General features: G+C 29.5%; 2 protein-coding genes and 1 pseudogene across 2 annotated transcripts; all 3 read left to right on the top strand.

Moving 5' to 3' along the window:
* The first annotated feature begins 758 nt into the window (after positions 1-758).
* On the top strand, positions 759-1,263 carry LOC139907522 (uncharacterized). Its single transcript, XM_071893942.1, is given in 3 exon segments — positions 759-1,008; positions 1,011-1,031; positions 1,034-1,263. Coding segments are annotated over 3 exon segments (435 nt in total). The 5' UTR covers positions 759-770; the 3' UTR covers positions 1,210-1,263.
* A 3,064-nt stretch (positions 1,264-4,327) lies between these two features.
* LOC121131388 (larval cuticle protein A3A-like) lies at positions 4,328-4,865 on the top strand. The gene has a single exon (XM_040726845.2). It carries the CDS (start codon positions 4,361-4,363, stop codon positions 4,802-4,804), a length of 444 nt encoding a protein of 147 aa, XP_040582779.2. The 5' UTR covers positions 4,328-4,360; the 3' UTR covers positions 4,805-4,865.
* A 3,753-nt stretch (positions 4,866-8,618) lies between these two features.
* LOC121131389 (larval cuticle protein A3A-like) lies at positions 8,619-9,156 on the top strand (annotated as a pseudogene).
* Positions 9,157-15,450: the final 6,294 nt, after the last annotated feature.

Genomic DNA, 15,450 nt, shown 5'->3' with positions numbered 1-15,450 from the left:
TTAAGATCTCAAAACTGAAAAGTGGATTGAACTACACCTTCAAATTATCAAAACAAAAAATTAGTTTTTCCGCTAAAATAAATGATGTTCCAAATTTTCACCAAATCCATTTTTCGTTATAATTTCTTATTATATTTATCATTAATATTTATATTGCATCAAAGCTTTTTGATCTGTTCAAAAAAAGGATATGTTTTTATTTAGTTTCTAATCATTTTGAGAGAATCCCCCCAAAAACATACATATATACAGAATGTCTCAAAATTGATGATGGTATTAAAATATCCATTTTATAGTAAAAAAAATTTTTTTTTAGTCGGAATAAAAATGAAATTTGGCTTTACAATCATACAATCAAACACCACAGGATATTAGTTGAAATTCAATATCAGAAATGGTAAGAGATCACCCTTTTAGACTGGGGCACAAAGGCTTTCGGTATGATAGAGATTGGATAAAGCCAGAGAGACGTTGATCAATGGTTACAGATTTCTCTCAGGACCATTGATAATTATTTTAATAAAAGAAGGATGGACATACTCTTGAAAACAATTTTTATGAATATAACAGACATTTAAAAAAATCAATATATGATTAAGTGCAAGTTACATTAAATAATTCTCATTTGAATCAACAAAAAAAATGATCAAAAAAACCAGATATCCATGAGTGATATTTTTGACACGCCTTAAAATAAATAAATTATACCTATAAATACGCGTAGTAAAACAGGGATAAGTCATCAGTTCTCAATTGATTCATCAACGAAAATGATTGGAAAATTTATCATTGTATGCATTGCTGTCACTTGTGCCTTGGCTGACAAGCCAGCACCTCCTGCACCAGTCTACTACAGACCTTATCCTCCCCCACCTCCACCACCAACGACTACTACAACAACACCTGCCCCTCCAGCATACAAGCCATACCATCCTTACCCTCCTCCCCCACCTCCTCCACCTCCACCAGCAAGCCATGCCTACAACTACGCTGTCCTCGATGAGGAATCTATGTTGACTTCTCTGCCGATGAACTGCTGAGAATGGTGTTGTTTCTGGATCTTACAAGGTTGTTCTTCCTGATGGTCGCATCAAGACAGTTACCTACACTGTTGAAGGAGACAGTGGATTTGTTGTTGATGTTCAGTTTGAGACTACTCCAGCCCCAGCTCCTGCACCATACCCAAAATATGTCCCTTATCACGCTTAAACTTAATATTTATTTATCACAATGCTTGAAATATATAAAATTAAACAAATTGCATTGCTGGTTTTTGACTAATTTTATTTAAGTCTTCATAATTTAAAAGGTTGTCTTCATCTTCAGTTGTTAAAGAATCAAGGTTTGCGAAACATTTCTGTTCTCCGTAGATGAAATAACAATTTCCCTTTGATAGAATTTAATGAGACGCCACATCGTCTATCGATAAAATAATTATCGTCTTTCGTTCTTTTTCATTCGTTACAATTTCATAAATTAAAAAAACTTTGATTCGAAATTATGTCAAAATATACCAATAACTGAACTTTTAATAGTTTGGGGTATTTTTCTACAAAATATCATTGGGAGTCCTAATAAATGGAATCACTGTTTAATACGAGTTTTAAGGTCATTTGAAGATTAAGGTTGAGCTAAAAAAATTGTAATATTACTGTCTTTCACTTCTTTGGATATTAATTGTAAAATATTTTGATAATATTATGGTTATTATATAACTGAGAATGCTACGACACCCTCTGAGATTGTCATTTGTGACTTTCTGACTAAAAATTATGACATATAGAATAGTTTTTCTGTCAATTTTTTCTCTAAAGCATGATTTTTAATCTTAACCTTATAATGCGTCAACAGAATATGTTATCTATCATAAAGGCCTATCCGTCTTTTAGCTAACAAACGTAAATCGACAATTTTTTGCATTCAACAATTTATAGTCTTCTATAACTTCCTTCAACTGTCGTCTTCTTTCTTCATCTTCAATACTGAAACATTTTAAAATTTAGAGCAAAACTGAAATTACATCCTGATTTGGCAATTATGTTGGTTAAGTGTATTAATCTACACACAAAAAGGTAGTATCATCTTCACAAATGTCTAAGATATGCTTATGACACGTCTAATTACTACATAACTTAACATTTTACGATTTTTTGAAACAATGCAAAAATATATCTGCCAATATTTTACCACATTTGCAGGCGATCTGTAAAATGTGGAAATCGTGGCGACAAAGTACGTTTGCGTGTGAAATTGAGAAAAATAGATTTTTTTTTTTTTTGAGAGAAAATTTGATAACTCATCCTTTGAAAGTTAAATAATTTTTACTTTTCAATATATTATAACATAAAAAGTGTAATATTGATTATCATTCGTCAGTATTGCATTTATTTCACACCACTATTAAGTGATTTTCCATAGGAGATATAATTGTTTTTGTTGTAGTCTCAATATATATAAAATAATATAAGTATAATTATTGATTTTGCAAAATACTTAATCTGCTTAGTGGTGTCGCTAGGCAATTTATTTTACGAGATATTATTGGGTATATATTTCTTTATTTTAAAATAAAATAGTTTTTAAGTAATTATAAGTCTTGAGTTAATCGTTTTTGAAATAGTTTTGAATTTTGATAAAATAGTATATACCATAACCAAATAAATAATTTTTTTAAATTTATAAGGTACGTTAAAACAAAAAAATTGACGACATTATTATTACATTATTTAAATTTTTAAATAATTATTTTTATTCCTCAAAATACCTTAATACAAGATTTTTTTCCCCAATAATCTGCATTATCTTCCACAATTATAATTAATATTTTTTACAGTCTCATTTTTTTTTTTATTTTGAAAAGGCCTATTGCAATAATCCCCTTCACTTTTATGTAAATTTATATATATGTTGTGATTACTCAAAAAAATAAACATAAAAACTTATGTTTAAAAATATAGTATAAACAATCTATATGAAAATGAAAAAAATGTTTCATAATTAATAGTTTTGCCATGATGTAATGCATACAGTATTTTGATTATACGTAGTTTGAAAATATATAAAAAAAGGTTGTTCAATCTTAATTGTAATTTTTTCAGATAATTTTACACTTGTAAAGAGCTCACAACTACTACTGCTTTGAGTGATAAGGATTGACCATAGGAACTAATCAATTCAATGTACTACTAAAATAGTAAATTTGATTATCTTTGATTTATAGAAATGCCGAAATTTGAAACCCGAAAGAATATTCAAAATTTCTTTATGTGCATTTTACTATTTAAATGATGCAATATTTTGATATGTATTCTGAAAAACAAATCATCTCCAATAGTCAAACAGCCAAGTAATAAAGGGAGCTACTATAGTCTTCTTTTTCTTATCTTTTTATTTATTGTTTACCATAAAATGATGAATTCCTGTTTTAAATGATAACAATTTCCCCTTTCAATTATTGCATTATTATTTTATAGATATAAATAACTGTATAGAATGAATTTTCTAATTTAATGGTATTTATAAGTAATAATGTATGTAAATATAAAATTTTCAATTTATAATAATATGTCCCTATCATTGCCTTTGTTACGACATATATCGAATCAAAATTCCAAACATTTTATCTTTAAGATCTCAAAACTGAAAATTGGATTGAACTACACATCCAAATAATCAAAACTAAATTAGTTTTTCCGGTCAAATAAATTATGTGCTAAATTTTTGCTTAATCCCTTTTGAGTGATAATTTCTTATTATATTTATTATTAATATTTATATTGTATCAGAGCATTTTGATCTGTATATAAAAAGGATTGGTTTTTATTTAGTATTTTAGTCCTTTGTTGAGACAACCCCACCAAAAAAGTAAATATATACAGAATGTCCAAAAATTGATGCAGGTATTAAAAATATCCGTATTACAGTTAAAATTTTTTTTTTTTGTCGGGATAAAATGAAATTTGGCTGATAAAATCGACGTGACATTATAATTACTGTTAATTCGGATTTCAATCTTAAGATGACCAAATTAATTTAATTTGAAATTAAATATATATAAAGTATATCTTTTTTTACCTAAAAATAAAAAGGTTTATTGTCTCAAAAATAATACAAAAATAAATATATACAAACCTTGTAGGTTTGAAAATTATAATTATCCATTTATACAAATATAAATACATTCAGTAAAAAATAATTCTACACATGTAAAAAAACTAAATATCAAGCAAGTATGAAACAACTTCATGAATACCACGCCCATTTCTTCTAACAGGAACAAGAATAGAGATAAATATAACAGTATATAAGACAACGTCCAAGCTTCATTAACTATCAGTTCTCAATTGAATCATCTACAAAAATGATTGGAAAATTTATCATTGTATGCATTGCTGTCACTTGTGCCTTGGCTGACAAGCCAGCACCTCCTGCACCAGTCTACTACAGACCTTATCCTCCTCCACCTCCACCACCAACGACGACGACTACAACCACACCTGCCCCTCCAGCATACAAGCCATACCATCCCTTACCTCCTCCCCCACCTCCTCCACCTCCACCAGCAAGCTATGCCTACAACTACGCTGTCCTCGATGAGGAATCCAGTGTTGACTTCTCTGCTGATGAACTTGCTGAGAATGGTGTTGTTTCTGGATCTTACAAGGTTGTTCTTCCCGATGGTCGCATCAAGACAATTACCTACACCGTTGAAGGAGACAGTGGATTCGTTGCTGATGTTCAGTTTGAGACTACTCCATCCCCAGCTCCTGCACCATACCCAAAATATGTCCCTTATCATGCTTAAACATAATTTTTGATATATATTTATTCATTTCTATGCTTGAAATATAAAAAATTAAAAGAAATGTATTGTTATTCTTTGAATAAGTAAAATTAAACATACTATAATTTTCAAAGGTTTTTTTTATAGTCTAAAAACTGAAGTAAAAGAAGAAAGAGAGAGAGAGAGATTCAATCAACAAATGTGCTATATTCAATGGATTATGCAAATTAATCAATTGTTTGGATTGCATTCGTCACAGTTCTTTTGTATCAAGTAAATTCTTGAATTAATCCTTTCACTGCGATTAAAAACAAAACAAAAAAAGAATCACTGTTCTTTTTAACACCCTCCATATGCTGTTTTTTATTTCCTCCACCAAACAGTTTAGAACTTCATTCTAAAACACGAACATTATTTTTTTTGCACTAAAAGAAAATATATATTACTATGGTAACACCTATAAATAAAAAATACCTTCCCCCTATTTGCCATTACAAATTTAACAATGCACATTAAAGTTCTTATAAATTAAATGGATCTGTTATTTGGTAGCATAGAAGATTGAAAACTGTATCATGTCCATTACTTTTGATGTTAGAATTATTGATGATAAACGCAGAATACGGGAATAAATATTTTTTCTATGGATACTTGTTCCTTATCGTTATTTTTCTTTCCCATATGAACCTTCGAGTTATGAACAACAATTTACAATGCTCGATCTTTGGAAAAGATACTCTATATAAATTACTGGTTTCATCCGAATTCTGAATCTTACACATTTTGATTTTTGATGTTTTGAAACTTCTAAGCCGTTGAAGTTTAAAAATATTATATATCCTAGGTATAATAAATTGTGTGATATGTGTAGTTTTCCACAATTTTATTCATGTTAGTTTAAAAATTAATAGCATTTTTGCTGGTTGAAATTGTGAAGTTTTTTTTTTTTCAACTGTATACTTTTCGTCGAATTCATAATTGTACTAATCGATTTTTTTGTTAATAAAGTTGTATTATAGGGTTTTGCCTACAACAATAACCTTCAAAACGCAATGTTATGTTCATGTTCATCTTCTTTGGTCAAGGCATCAAAGGCTTATAAAATATTCATAAATTTATAAATGAAATAAAAATTTCATTTTTGATTGTATTTGATGAGATGCCACATCGTTTATCGATAAAATATCTTTCGTTGTTGGTTGTTTTTCTTAGTCTTTTCAATTTTCTAAATTTTTGAAAAAATATTTCTACTTTAAATTTTGCCTGAGACTATCTATTACTGAATTTGATTATTCAATTTGAATATTTTTCTACACAATTTTATCGGCAGTTGCAATACATGGAGAAAATGTATCATGATGAGTTTTTTTAGCTAATTTCCAAAGATAACCAACTCAAAGTTTGTGCAAGACGACAACAACCTTTAACTTTTTTTGGATATAAATTGTTCAAATATATATCGAATATATTCTTGGTATTATAACTGATAATGAAGGAATCACCGTAGCTTATGAACATTTTAATATGGAGAAGTTATTCACTTGAATTCAATATGCGTAGGTTCCCGCCCAGGACATAGACATAATTCCAAGACATAGAAATATACTTCATGTATATGGATTTTACAAAAGATTCCTGGGTTAGATGGAGTAAATTTAATGCAAATGCAACTACATCTAACCAATTAAAGAAAAAGATAAATTATATCTTTATTTGCTTATTGAGTAAGTTTACTGTATTGCTCTACACAAACCAATTAACATGAGTTTCATACTTGTCTATAATATTCTATGACAGCCCACGTAAATACCCAATTCAGAAAACTTTAAATGAATTTTGTTTATTGATCTTGGTTATTTCCAAAAAATAATAAAAATATGTACTGTTTATTTGTACTTTTTCGTCGCCATCAATATATTTAGTTGTAATGCTATTATACAATAGCCCTCATATTTGGTTAAAATATTTTAAAGTAAAGGCATTATCCTAATTTTTAATACAAGATAGAGCACTGCAATTAATGCTCAAAGTGCAGTTATTTTTTTTTAACTTGAAATTAAAGTTTTTGACTTTCTAAACAATGACTTCCTTATATCAATAAATATACATATCCAATTATGATTATAAATTCTAAGCAATGTCTATATATGTAAAAAAGAAAATAATTTTGTGTGAGAGAACAGCAAAGTTGTCATTCTGTTTCATTTTATTAGCTAAGGCAGCTATTTCAGAGCTAAGGAGAAAGGGAATCAGGAAGAACATATGGATGAACTACTCGGATATTAATTAATAATCTTACCCTGTGTCGAACTATGGTAAGACATAATTTATAGTTAAGGGTGTAAATTGTTAGCATTTTTTAGCTTGCGCGTTGTTTCTTGTTGACTACATGAACAGTATATTTTTAAAAATTGTTATCTTTCTTTTTTCATTCCTTAAGAGAAACAAGTTAGTATAAAGTTTAAACACGAGTTTTTTTTGCAAATCAAATGGGGAAAGTAAAAAATATTTTTACCTATGTAGATTGTAGATGGACCAAAAAGTTATAAACTAGAATCTAAATTTTATTTAAATTATAATTGGTTGATTGCTTCATTTACTATAACAATAATTATTATATTGCTTGTTGCGAGTACATTAATGAGAAAGAGTTTCATAAATATAAATAGAAGAAAATATATATTTGATGTAAACTATTATCGTAGCCCTTTTATAATCGAACTTATAAATTTGATTTGTAGTTCAAAGTATAGGTCATGTTTACCTTAATAACAACTTCTTAAGATAACTTCGGATCTCAAATTTTATTGTTGTTCCTGTTATTAACTTATACTGAGAAGTAAGCTTTTAAAAACGAAGTTTTGATATATATATTTATCTCACTTATTTCTTTATTGATGTGATATTTTTGTATATTTTTTTACTATAAAAGTGTATGTTCGATGAATAACTATTTTCTTATTTTTCTATATAAATTAGTTATAATTTTAGACATACAATGTCGTTTCAATGATGAAACCATTAAATAAATCAAACATTACGGATTATTTGAAATAAATTGTGCCTTATTTTAGGTTAAATATCAAATATAGATTGAGACATAAATACTATACGACTGAAAATATGTATAAGTCCCTGATTCCTTATTTAAAACTTTATTTGTTCAAGAAAATGATTGTATCGAAATAGATTTTTACATGAAGAATTAGTCCTTTTTTTCATGATATGTCTATAAAGAACCATTAAATTTGTATTTTGTAGTATTTTAACTGCTTTGATAAACCCTTCCCACTGTTTTATCACTAAAAATTATAATTTATTTAACCATATATACCTAATATCAACTTGTTGTAAGCCACATGCAAAAAAATATATTTTTAAGCAATTATCTAAAGACAGAATATAAAAATAATAAAACCAGGTCAAGAATACTTTTGAACAGGAATAAAGTATGGAAATACGTCTTAAATATACATTTTAAAACGTATATATTCTACATAATATTTGTTTAATTCGAAATTTCCATCTTATGATAATTAAAATAATTTATGTAAAATTAAATATATAACTTAAATCTTTTTTGCCTAAAAATAACAAAGTTTATTGTTACAAAAAATTATAAAACATTTATATATTTACCGTGTAAGTATAAAAAATTACAATTTTGTATATACATAAATAAATTAATATAATGGGTCAAATATAATTCTACACATTTAAAAACTAAATATCAAGCAAGTATGAAACAACTTCATGAATAACACGCCCATTTCTTCTAACAGGAACAAGAATAGAGATAAATATAATAGTATATAAGACAATGTCCAAGCTTCATTAACCATCAGTTCTCAATTGAATCATCAACGAAAATGATTGGAAAATTTATCATTGTATGCATTGCTGTCACTTCTGCCTTGGCTGACAAGCCAGCACCTCCTGCACCAGTCTACTACAGACCTTATCCTCCCCACCTCCACCACCAACGACTACTACAACAACACCTGCCCCTCCAGCATACAAGCCATACCATCCTTACCCTCCTCCCCCACCTCCTCCACCTCCACCAGCAAGCTATGCCTACAACTACGCTGTCCTCGATGAGGAATCCAGTGTTGACTTCTCTGCTGATGAACTTGCTGAGAATGGTGTTGTTTCTGGATCTTACAAGGTTGTTCTTCCCGATGGTCGCATCAAGACAGTTACCTACACCGTTGAAGGAGACAGTGGATTCGTTGCTGATGTTCAGTTTGAGACTACTCCAGCCCCAGCTCCTGCACCATACCCAAAATACGTCCCTTATCACGCTTAAACATAATTTTTTGTTCATATTATTTATCTAAATGCTTGAAATAGAAAAAATTAAAAAAAATTTATGTTCAGTTTTTGAATAAGTGAAATTAAACATAATATTATTTTCAAAGGTAATTTTTATAGTCTAAAAACTGAAGTAAAAGAAGAAAGAGAGAGAGAGAGTCAATCAACAAATAAGTTCTATTCAATGGATTATGCAAATTAATCAATTGTTTGGATGGAATTCGTCACATTTCTTTTTGTATCAAGTAAATTCTTGAATTAAACCTTTGTTGTTCTTCCCAATGGTCGCATCAAGACAGTTACCTACACCGTTGAAGGAGACAGTGGATTCGTTGCTGATGTTCAGTTTGAGACTACTTCAGCCCCAGCTCCTGCTCCATACCCCAAATATGTCCCTTATCAAGCATAAACATAATTTTCGATTTATATTTATTCTTGTCTTTGCGTGAAAGATAAATAAATGATTTCCATTTGTTTGAATAATCTAACTTTAACATAACATCAGTTCCATATGTTATTTTTAGCTTCTAGATGATCTGAAGCTCATGTTTAATCTTTAATCCGAATCTCAAACTCTCTTTATGTGTAGGCTATACACACATACACTTCATTGTACATATATAGAGCTTTTACTTACAGTTTAAATACACTTTTTACTAGTACAAATGTAAATATAAAATTACTCATTTTCAATTCCGAAATTCAGTGAAATTGTAGAAAGGCATGGGTATCAATAAAAGTTAATTTAAATGATTCATATTTATTTTTATGTTATTGGAATGCCTAAATAAAGTTGGTTTGAGTAAACATTGTATTTGTAATATCAAAGTAAAAAATTAAACAATTTTCCTCATAAAAACGAGTTTCCCACCGTGATTTATTGTTTGGCCACTAAAAAAGTAGCACTGCGGCATTTTTTTTTTTTTTTTTTATTTACACTCATCTGTTACGTAGTGCATAAGTATATCTTAATTTTTATGCAATTCTGTAGGTACTCTAAATTTCAAACAATCGACCTTGTTGTACCAAATAGTTTTAGACTTTTCCAAAAATAAATTCTAAAACTTACCAGCCAAAAATTAAGTGTTATTTTATTAGAAGCTTCAGATTGCATAATTAATAAAAATACTTTGTAATATCTTCAAAAAGATAAATAGGGATAGAAAGTTTTTTCAAATATTATTAATAATATCTCAATTAATGGAAGATTAATAACGCAGGAAGTACTACTTAAAATCGAATTATGAATTTGATTTTATATATTTCGTAGCCTAAATTATGACTATAAAATATTTTAAAGTTATTATGAAACGTAGGTAGTGTTGGGATTCCAATAGTTTAATAAGCAGGTTGGAACGTATTCCTATGGAACACAAGATAGTTGACAGAACAGATATTATTATAATGGGATTGACCATGACGTTGTGTATATACGCTTAATAGTTAATGATATATAAAATAGTCATCATTAGGATCCCTCCAAAACTTTAAAACATTTTTTCATATGGTATTTGCACCTAGAAAAATATCTATTTATAGGCGCTGCGGTCTTCTAATTTTCAAATACCTCTATTTTGCTTATTGTTTGTTATATTATTATTAATTTGTTGTTGTTAACGATATTATTTTTCCTTCAACTCATTGTAAAAACTATTTTATTAATTTCACCATTGATTAATTCTATTAATATCTTGGTATTTTCATTAAAAACTGTAAAGATTATAATGATTTTTTATTATAATTTATCCATTTATCTCAAATTCACATCTGTATATATAAATTAATATAATTTAATAATAGAAATGCTATTATAAAATAAATACAATTAAACTAAAACAGATGAATTAGAAAAATTAGAGGTTTCCTATTTTTTCAAAGGGACGAAGTAAAGTTGTTTTGATAGAATGTATTTTCCAAATATATATTTCATGGAATATCTCAGAAAAGCATAATTTAATAAACTCCATTTGTTGTATTCTTTATTTTCTTTTACATGAGTTATAAGGTTAATTGTATTTTATCATCCCTCTATTTGCAGAAAAGCTTATGTTGGAAAATTTTATGCTCAAGAAAGCAAAAAAAGGTATTTTGTTCCAGAGAATAACTGATCTGTAATAAGAACTATGTTTAAAAATCTAACTCTTTGGTTTTGGTAGGTAGATGGTGTTTTGAGTGGAGAATCTCGTTTTGTGTAACAGATAGCCTTTATTGAGTATCCAGGTTTGTGACGATATGTTAATCTTTTTGAATAAAATTCGATGTTGTGTAATAATAACTTTAACTGCACGTCTATGAAATAAATTGATGAGACCAAGTCGTTTGATTTGGCATTCGTAGTTCTCGTTATCTCCCAATGAAGGAAAAAACGACACAGTCCTGGATTTAATCAAGTAGTTTCTTCAAAGGATTCCAGATCTCAGATCCATAAATTAAAGTAGGGAGGACATAAAGTTTATATATTTTTACAATTGACAAAGGGTCACGAGTTTTGAAGCTTTTTTTAATAATTCCTAGGTTACGATTGGCCTTCTTTATAATGTATTGTATATGCTTCTTAAATTTCAAATTTTGAGAGTTGTAGATTCCTAAGGTCAAGTAATAATCTACCAATTAAGAATTGGGTGGATGAACTCTTTTTTGGAGAAAGGAGCAGGACACATTTATTAATATTTATAGTCATTTTCCAGGTTACAATCCTGTTAATAAATTTGGTATAGACATCTTCGACAAAGTTTAAATCAGAACATGTGATTTTTGTATCCTCCGCGTATAAGAATGTGTCTTTTGAAAAATTATCAACTAAGTCGTTAATGTAAATGTCAAAGAGCGTGGGTCCAAGTAAACTACCTAGTGAAACTGATGAACTAACTTGACTAGGCTCAGAAACTGTGGAATTGATCACAACATCCTATTCGTCAGCCAGGAACTAAGCCACTGTAACAACCGACCTTTATACCATGTTAGACAATTTAAAGAGAAGTTCCCCATGAGGGCCTTATTCGAAGGCCTTGCAGAAATCAAAGTATATAACAACACAGTCAAGGTTATAGTTACGACAACTGACGATAACAACAAACAAAGAAATTAGATTCGAGACACACGACATATTAGGATGGAATCCGTGTTGCATACTAGAAATAAGTTTACTACTCTCAAGGAATGATTGTAGCTTCACGTTAACGATCTGCTCCATTATTTTACCGACATGGGTTGTAAGGGATATGGGACTATAATTACAAGGATCAAGAGGATCTCCCTTCTTTAAGAATTGGACTACATTGGCTATTTTCCAATCATTTGGTACATATCCACTTTGAAAAAAAAGATTAAAGAGCATAGATAGAGAGAAGGCAACACTATTAACAACCATTTTCAAGAATAAGGAGTTAATTCTGTCAGGTCCAGTGGAGAAAGCAGGGGATATTTCAAATTTTACTACGAACTTCTTCAGGAGAAAATAAACATTCACAGAGGGACAGAGTCCCAGAAATCATATTAATAGAATTAATATGTACTCAATTCAATTCGGGTTGATAGACTGATGCAAAATATGTGTTAAAACAAGAAGCTATGCCAACATCATCTAAGATGAGTAGACCTTCATTATTTTGTATCGAACCAATTTTGTTGTTACCAAAATCTACTCTCTTTTTTTTTATTTATGAGTGAAGAGGTTTCATATTAGAGTGTGAAAGTTTAGATAGTAGCTGAATATCATTTTAAATCCTATTTTGTTGAAAAGGTTGGGCGACATTTTTCTCATATTTTTTGTAGCAAAGTAGATTATCTCGACATGGAAACTGTCTGAAATGATCCCAAGAACGTGGTCATATAGAGACATGTAGAAATTTCCTTTTCATTTTTATTCTGACTAATGTTATGTACCCGCCTCGGGATATAGCTACTAACAAGCTCAGTGCACGTATTTCTTATTAGTGTCCAGGCAGTCTCAACATTGTTTGGGTGGTGGGAAGAGGTAAAATGTCCAACCCAGTCAATTCGTCGAAGTATTTTATTGATTGAGAGATAGTCACCTTAGTAAAATCGAAAAATCCTCTAGAACTGCTATTTTTTATATAAGCGACAGTTTTACTGGTGGAAATTAAGATTGGATAATGACCAAATAAATTAATATCATTCAACTCTTAGTGGTAACAGTAGAACTGGAGGAGGAGAGCACCAGATCCAAAATATCGACCTGAGTGTGAGTAGCTTCACTCACTTTTTGTTGCAGGAAAAGATTTTGAAAAACTTCTATATACAGCCTACCATTAGACGAGAAGGGATCCAAGATGTCCAATAAATATTTGGAAGATAGAAGTTCCTACAAATGATTGTGTCAGATCGAGTTGATGTTAGATAAGTAGAAATTAATTGGTCTTCATTGTGCTTGGTACTAGGAAAGCGATACATAGAAAAGATCCTATGATTATCAAATTGGACTAGGCATATTTGGAAGTTTACTTAAGAGATCTCCCTAACTGAAGAACAGCTGAGATCTTCAGTTTAAAAGACCGCCTCACCACCTCCTCTTTTCTTGGAACCCATTAAGCGATCTGCACGGGAGATAAGGTTATCATTAGTCAAAACAATTTCACCGTTGCTATGATCATCAATCCATGTTTCTGTTATACATACAATCGCAGTCTTGAAGTCGTCTATAAAACATCTTAAGAGCTTTAATTTATTAAAAATACTTCGTATGTTTATATAAAATATGGTTAAATTTTTTGGGGGACAATGTGGAAAATTCCTGACCTTCTCATTAATTGAAAAAGGCCAGGAGACTCTTTTTTTTTAAGTAAGTCTTCTTTTATGATGTTGTTCAATTCTCTTTGAGCTTTTGTGAGGAGGGGGAAAACACTTATATCATCCGACTTATCCTTCAACAAAATATTTTTAACACTTTCATCATAAAAACCGGCAATTACTGGTGGATTAGTAACATTAGAGTTATTCTTTTTGATTCTGCAAGCAAATTGAATATCATTTATATGAATTTGAAATTTGTCAGACATAAGTTTTTTAATCTCGGAATCCTTAGAAACACCAAATATAATGACTTTTCTTCTATTATTCTCCCACTTGTTCATTTCTTCCATTGATGAAATCTTTAGATCCTTGAGATCAGCAGAGTGTTTCATCATTTCATTTTCTATTTGATTTTGTCTCTCAGTTAAAGATGAGATCGACGATTCTAACGCAGAAAGTTTGTCAGTGAGTGTTTCAATTTTAGCTCGTAGTTGAAAGATGTCACTAAAAACTAGAGAAGTCTCCATGATAGTATCCGATATTATATGTTTTATGTGAGATTAAAGGAATTACGTTTATTAGGAGATAGAGAAGACAGATCATCATGAAGATTATAATCAGTGTTGTTATCAACACTACTTTTCCTCCCGCGCTTGCCCATGACGAACGAGGATAAAATACTACCTATAAATAGACAACCAACCGAGTATTGATTTCAGTGAAGAGGGATAAACAGGATTTACTTTCGAAGTCAGGGTGAAGGGAAGAGAGAGAGGGAGAATCCCGACAATTATTAGGATCTGAAGAGGATTTCCACTAATTTCTCTTCAACGATGATACACACCAGACTATTAAAATGCTTACGTAATAGAGTGAGTCTTGACAGTATATAAAATGAGAAGATCCAATCTGTATTGGAGTAATAAACACCAAATAAGAATTAAATATTCATAGCATGGAGTTATACATGTCTTAGCACAACGAAAGAAAATTATTTATCATAGAACCTTATTTAATATCAAAAGTTTTCAAAAGAAAACATACTAATGCCAATTACATTGTATTTTTGTACACGTCATTAACTTTTTATTTCCTAACCAAGTGCATAAATTACAGATTAACATAAAAACATAAACGAAAAATTCGAAAATATCAAAAAAGTGTAAAGAATTTTACTTGTCCGGATAATAATGATTAAATAACTCTGAAATTGTCATTTGTATCTTGGCTAATTTTTGGTCGATGAGCGTTATTTTTATCTCAAATATGATACTTTTTTAAAGGAGTAGTGTTTTTTACAGATCACAAAAAAAGGACGCCGTAGAGTATCCATTTTTTTATTTTTCACTTTTGAGCATTTGAATTGTTCCACCCCAATGCAGGATTTCTAGACATAGAAATATACTTCATGCATTTAGATTTTACAAAAGATTCTTAGATTAGATGGAGTAAATATATTACTATAATGTTTACTTATACTTAATCAGTGCAGCTATATCTAACCAATTAGAGAAAAGTAAAAAAACAAAATTTGTGTTAATTCTGTGCAGGAGTTTATGACACCTGAATTTTTTTTAAAGTAAAAGCATTATGCTAATTTT

The sequence above is a fragment of the Lepeophtheirus salmonis genome, unplaced genomic scaffold (assembly GCF_016086655.4).
Source record: "Lepeophtheirus salmonis unplaced genomic scaffold, UVic_Lsal_1.4 unplaced_contig_520_pilon, whole genome shotgun sequence".
Lineage (NCBI taxonomy): Eukaryota > Metazoa > Arthropoda > Copepoda > Siphonostomatoida > Caligidae > Lepeophtheirus > Lepeophtheirus salmonis.
The sequence above is the reverse complement of the archived record's forward strand: the minus strand, read 5'-3'. Positions and strand labels throughout refer to the sequence as shown.

Excerpts from the sequence above, each read along its gene's own strand:
- LOC121131388 (XM_040726845.2), top strand. The coding sequence starts at position 4,361 with ATGATTGGAAAATTTATCATTGTATGCATTGCTGTCACTTGTGCCTTG.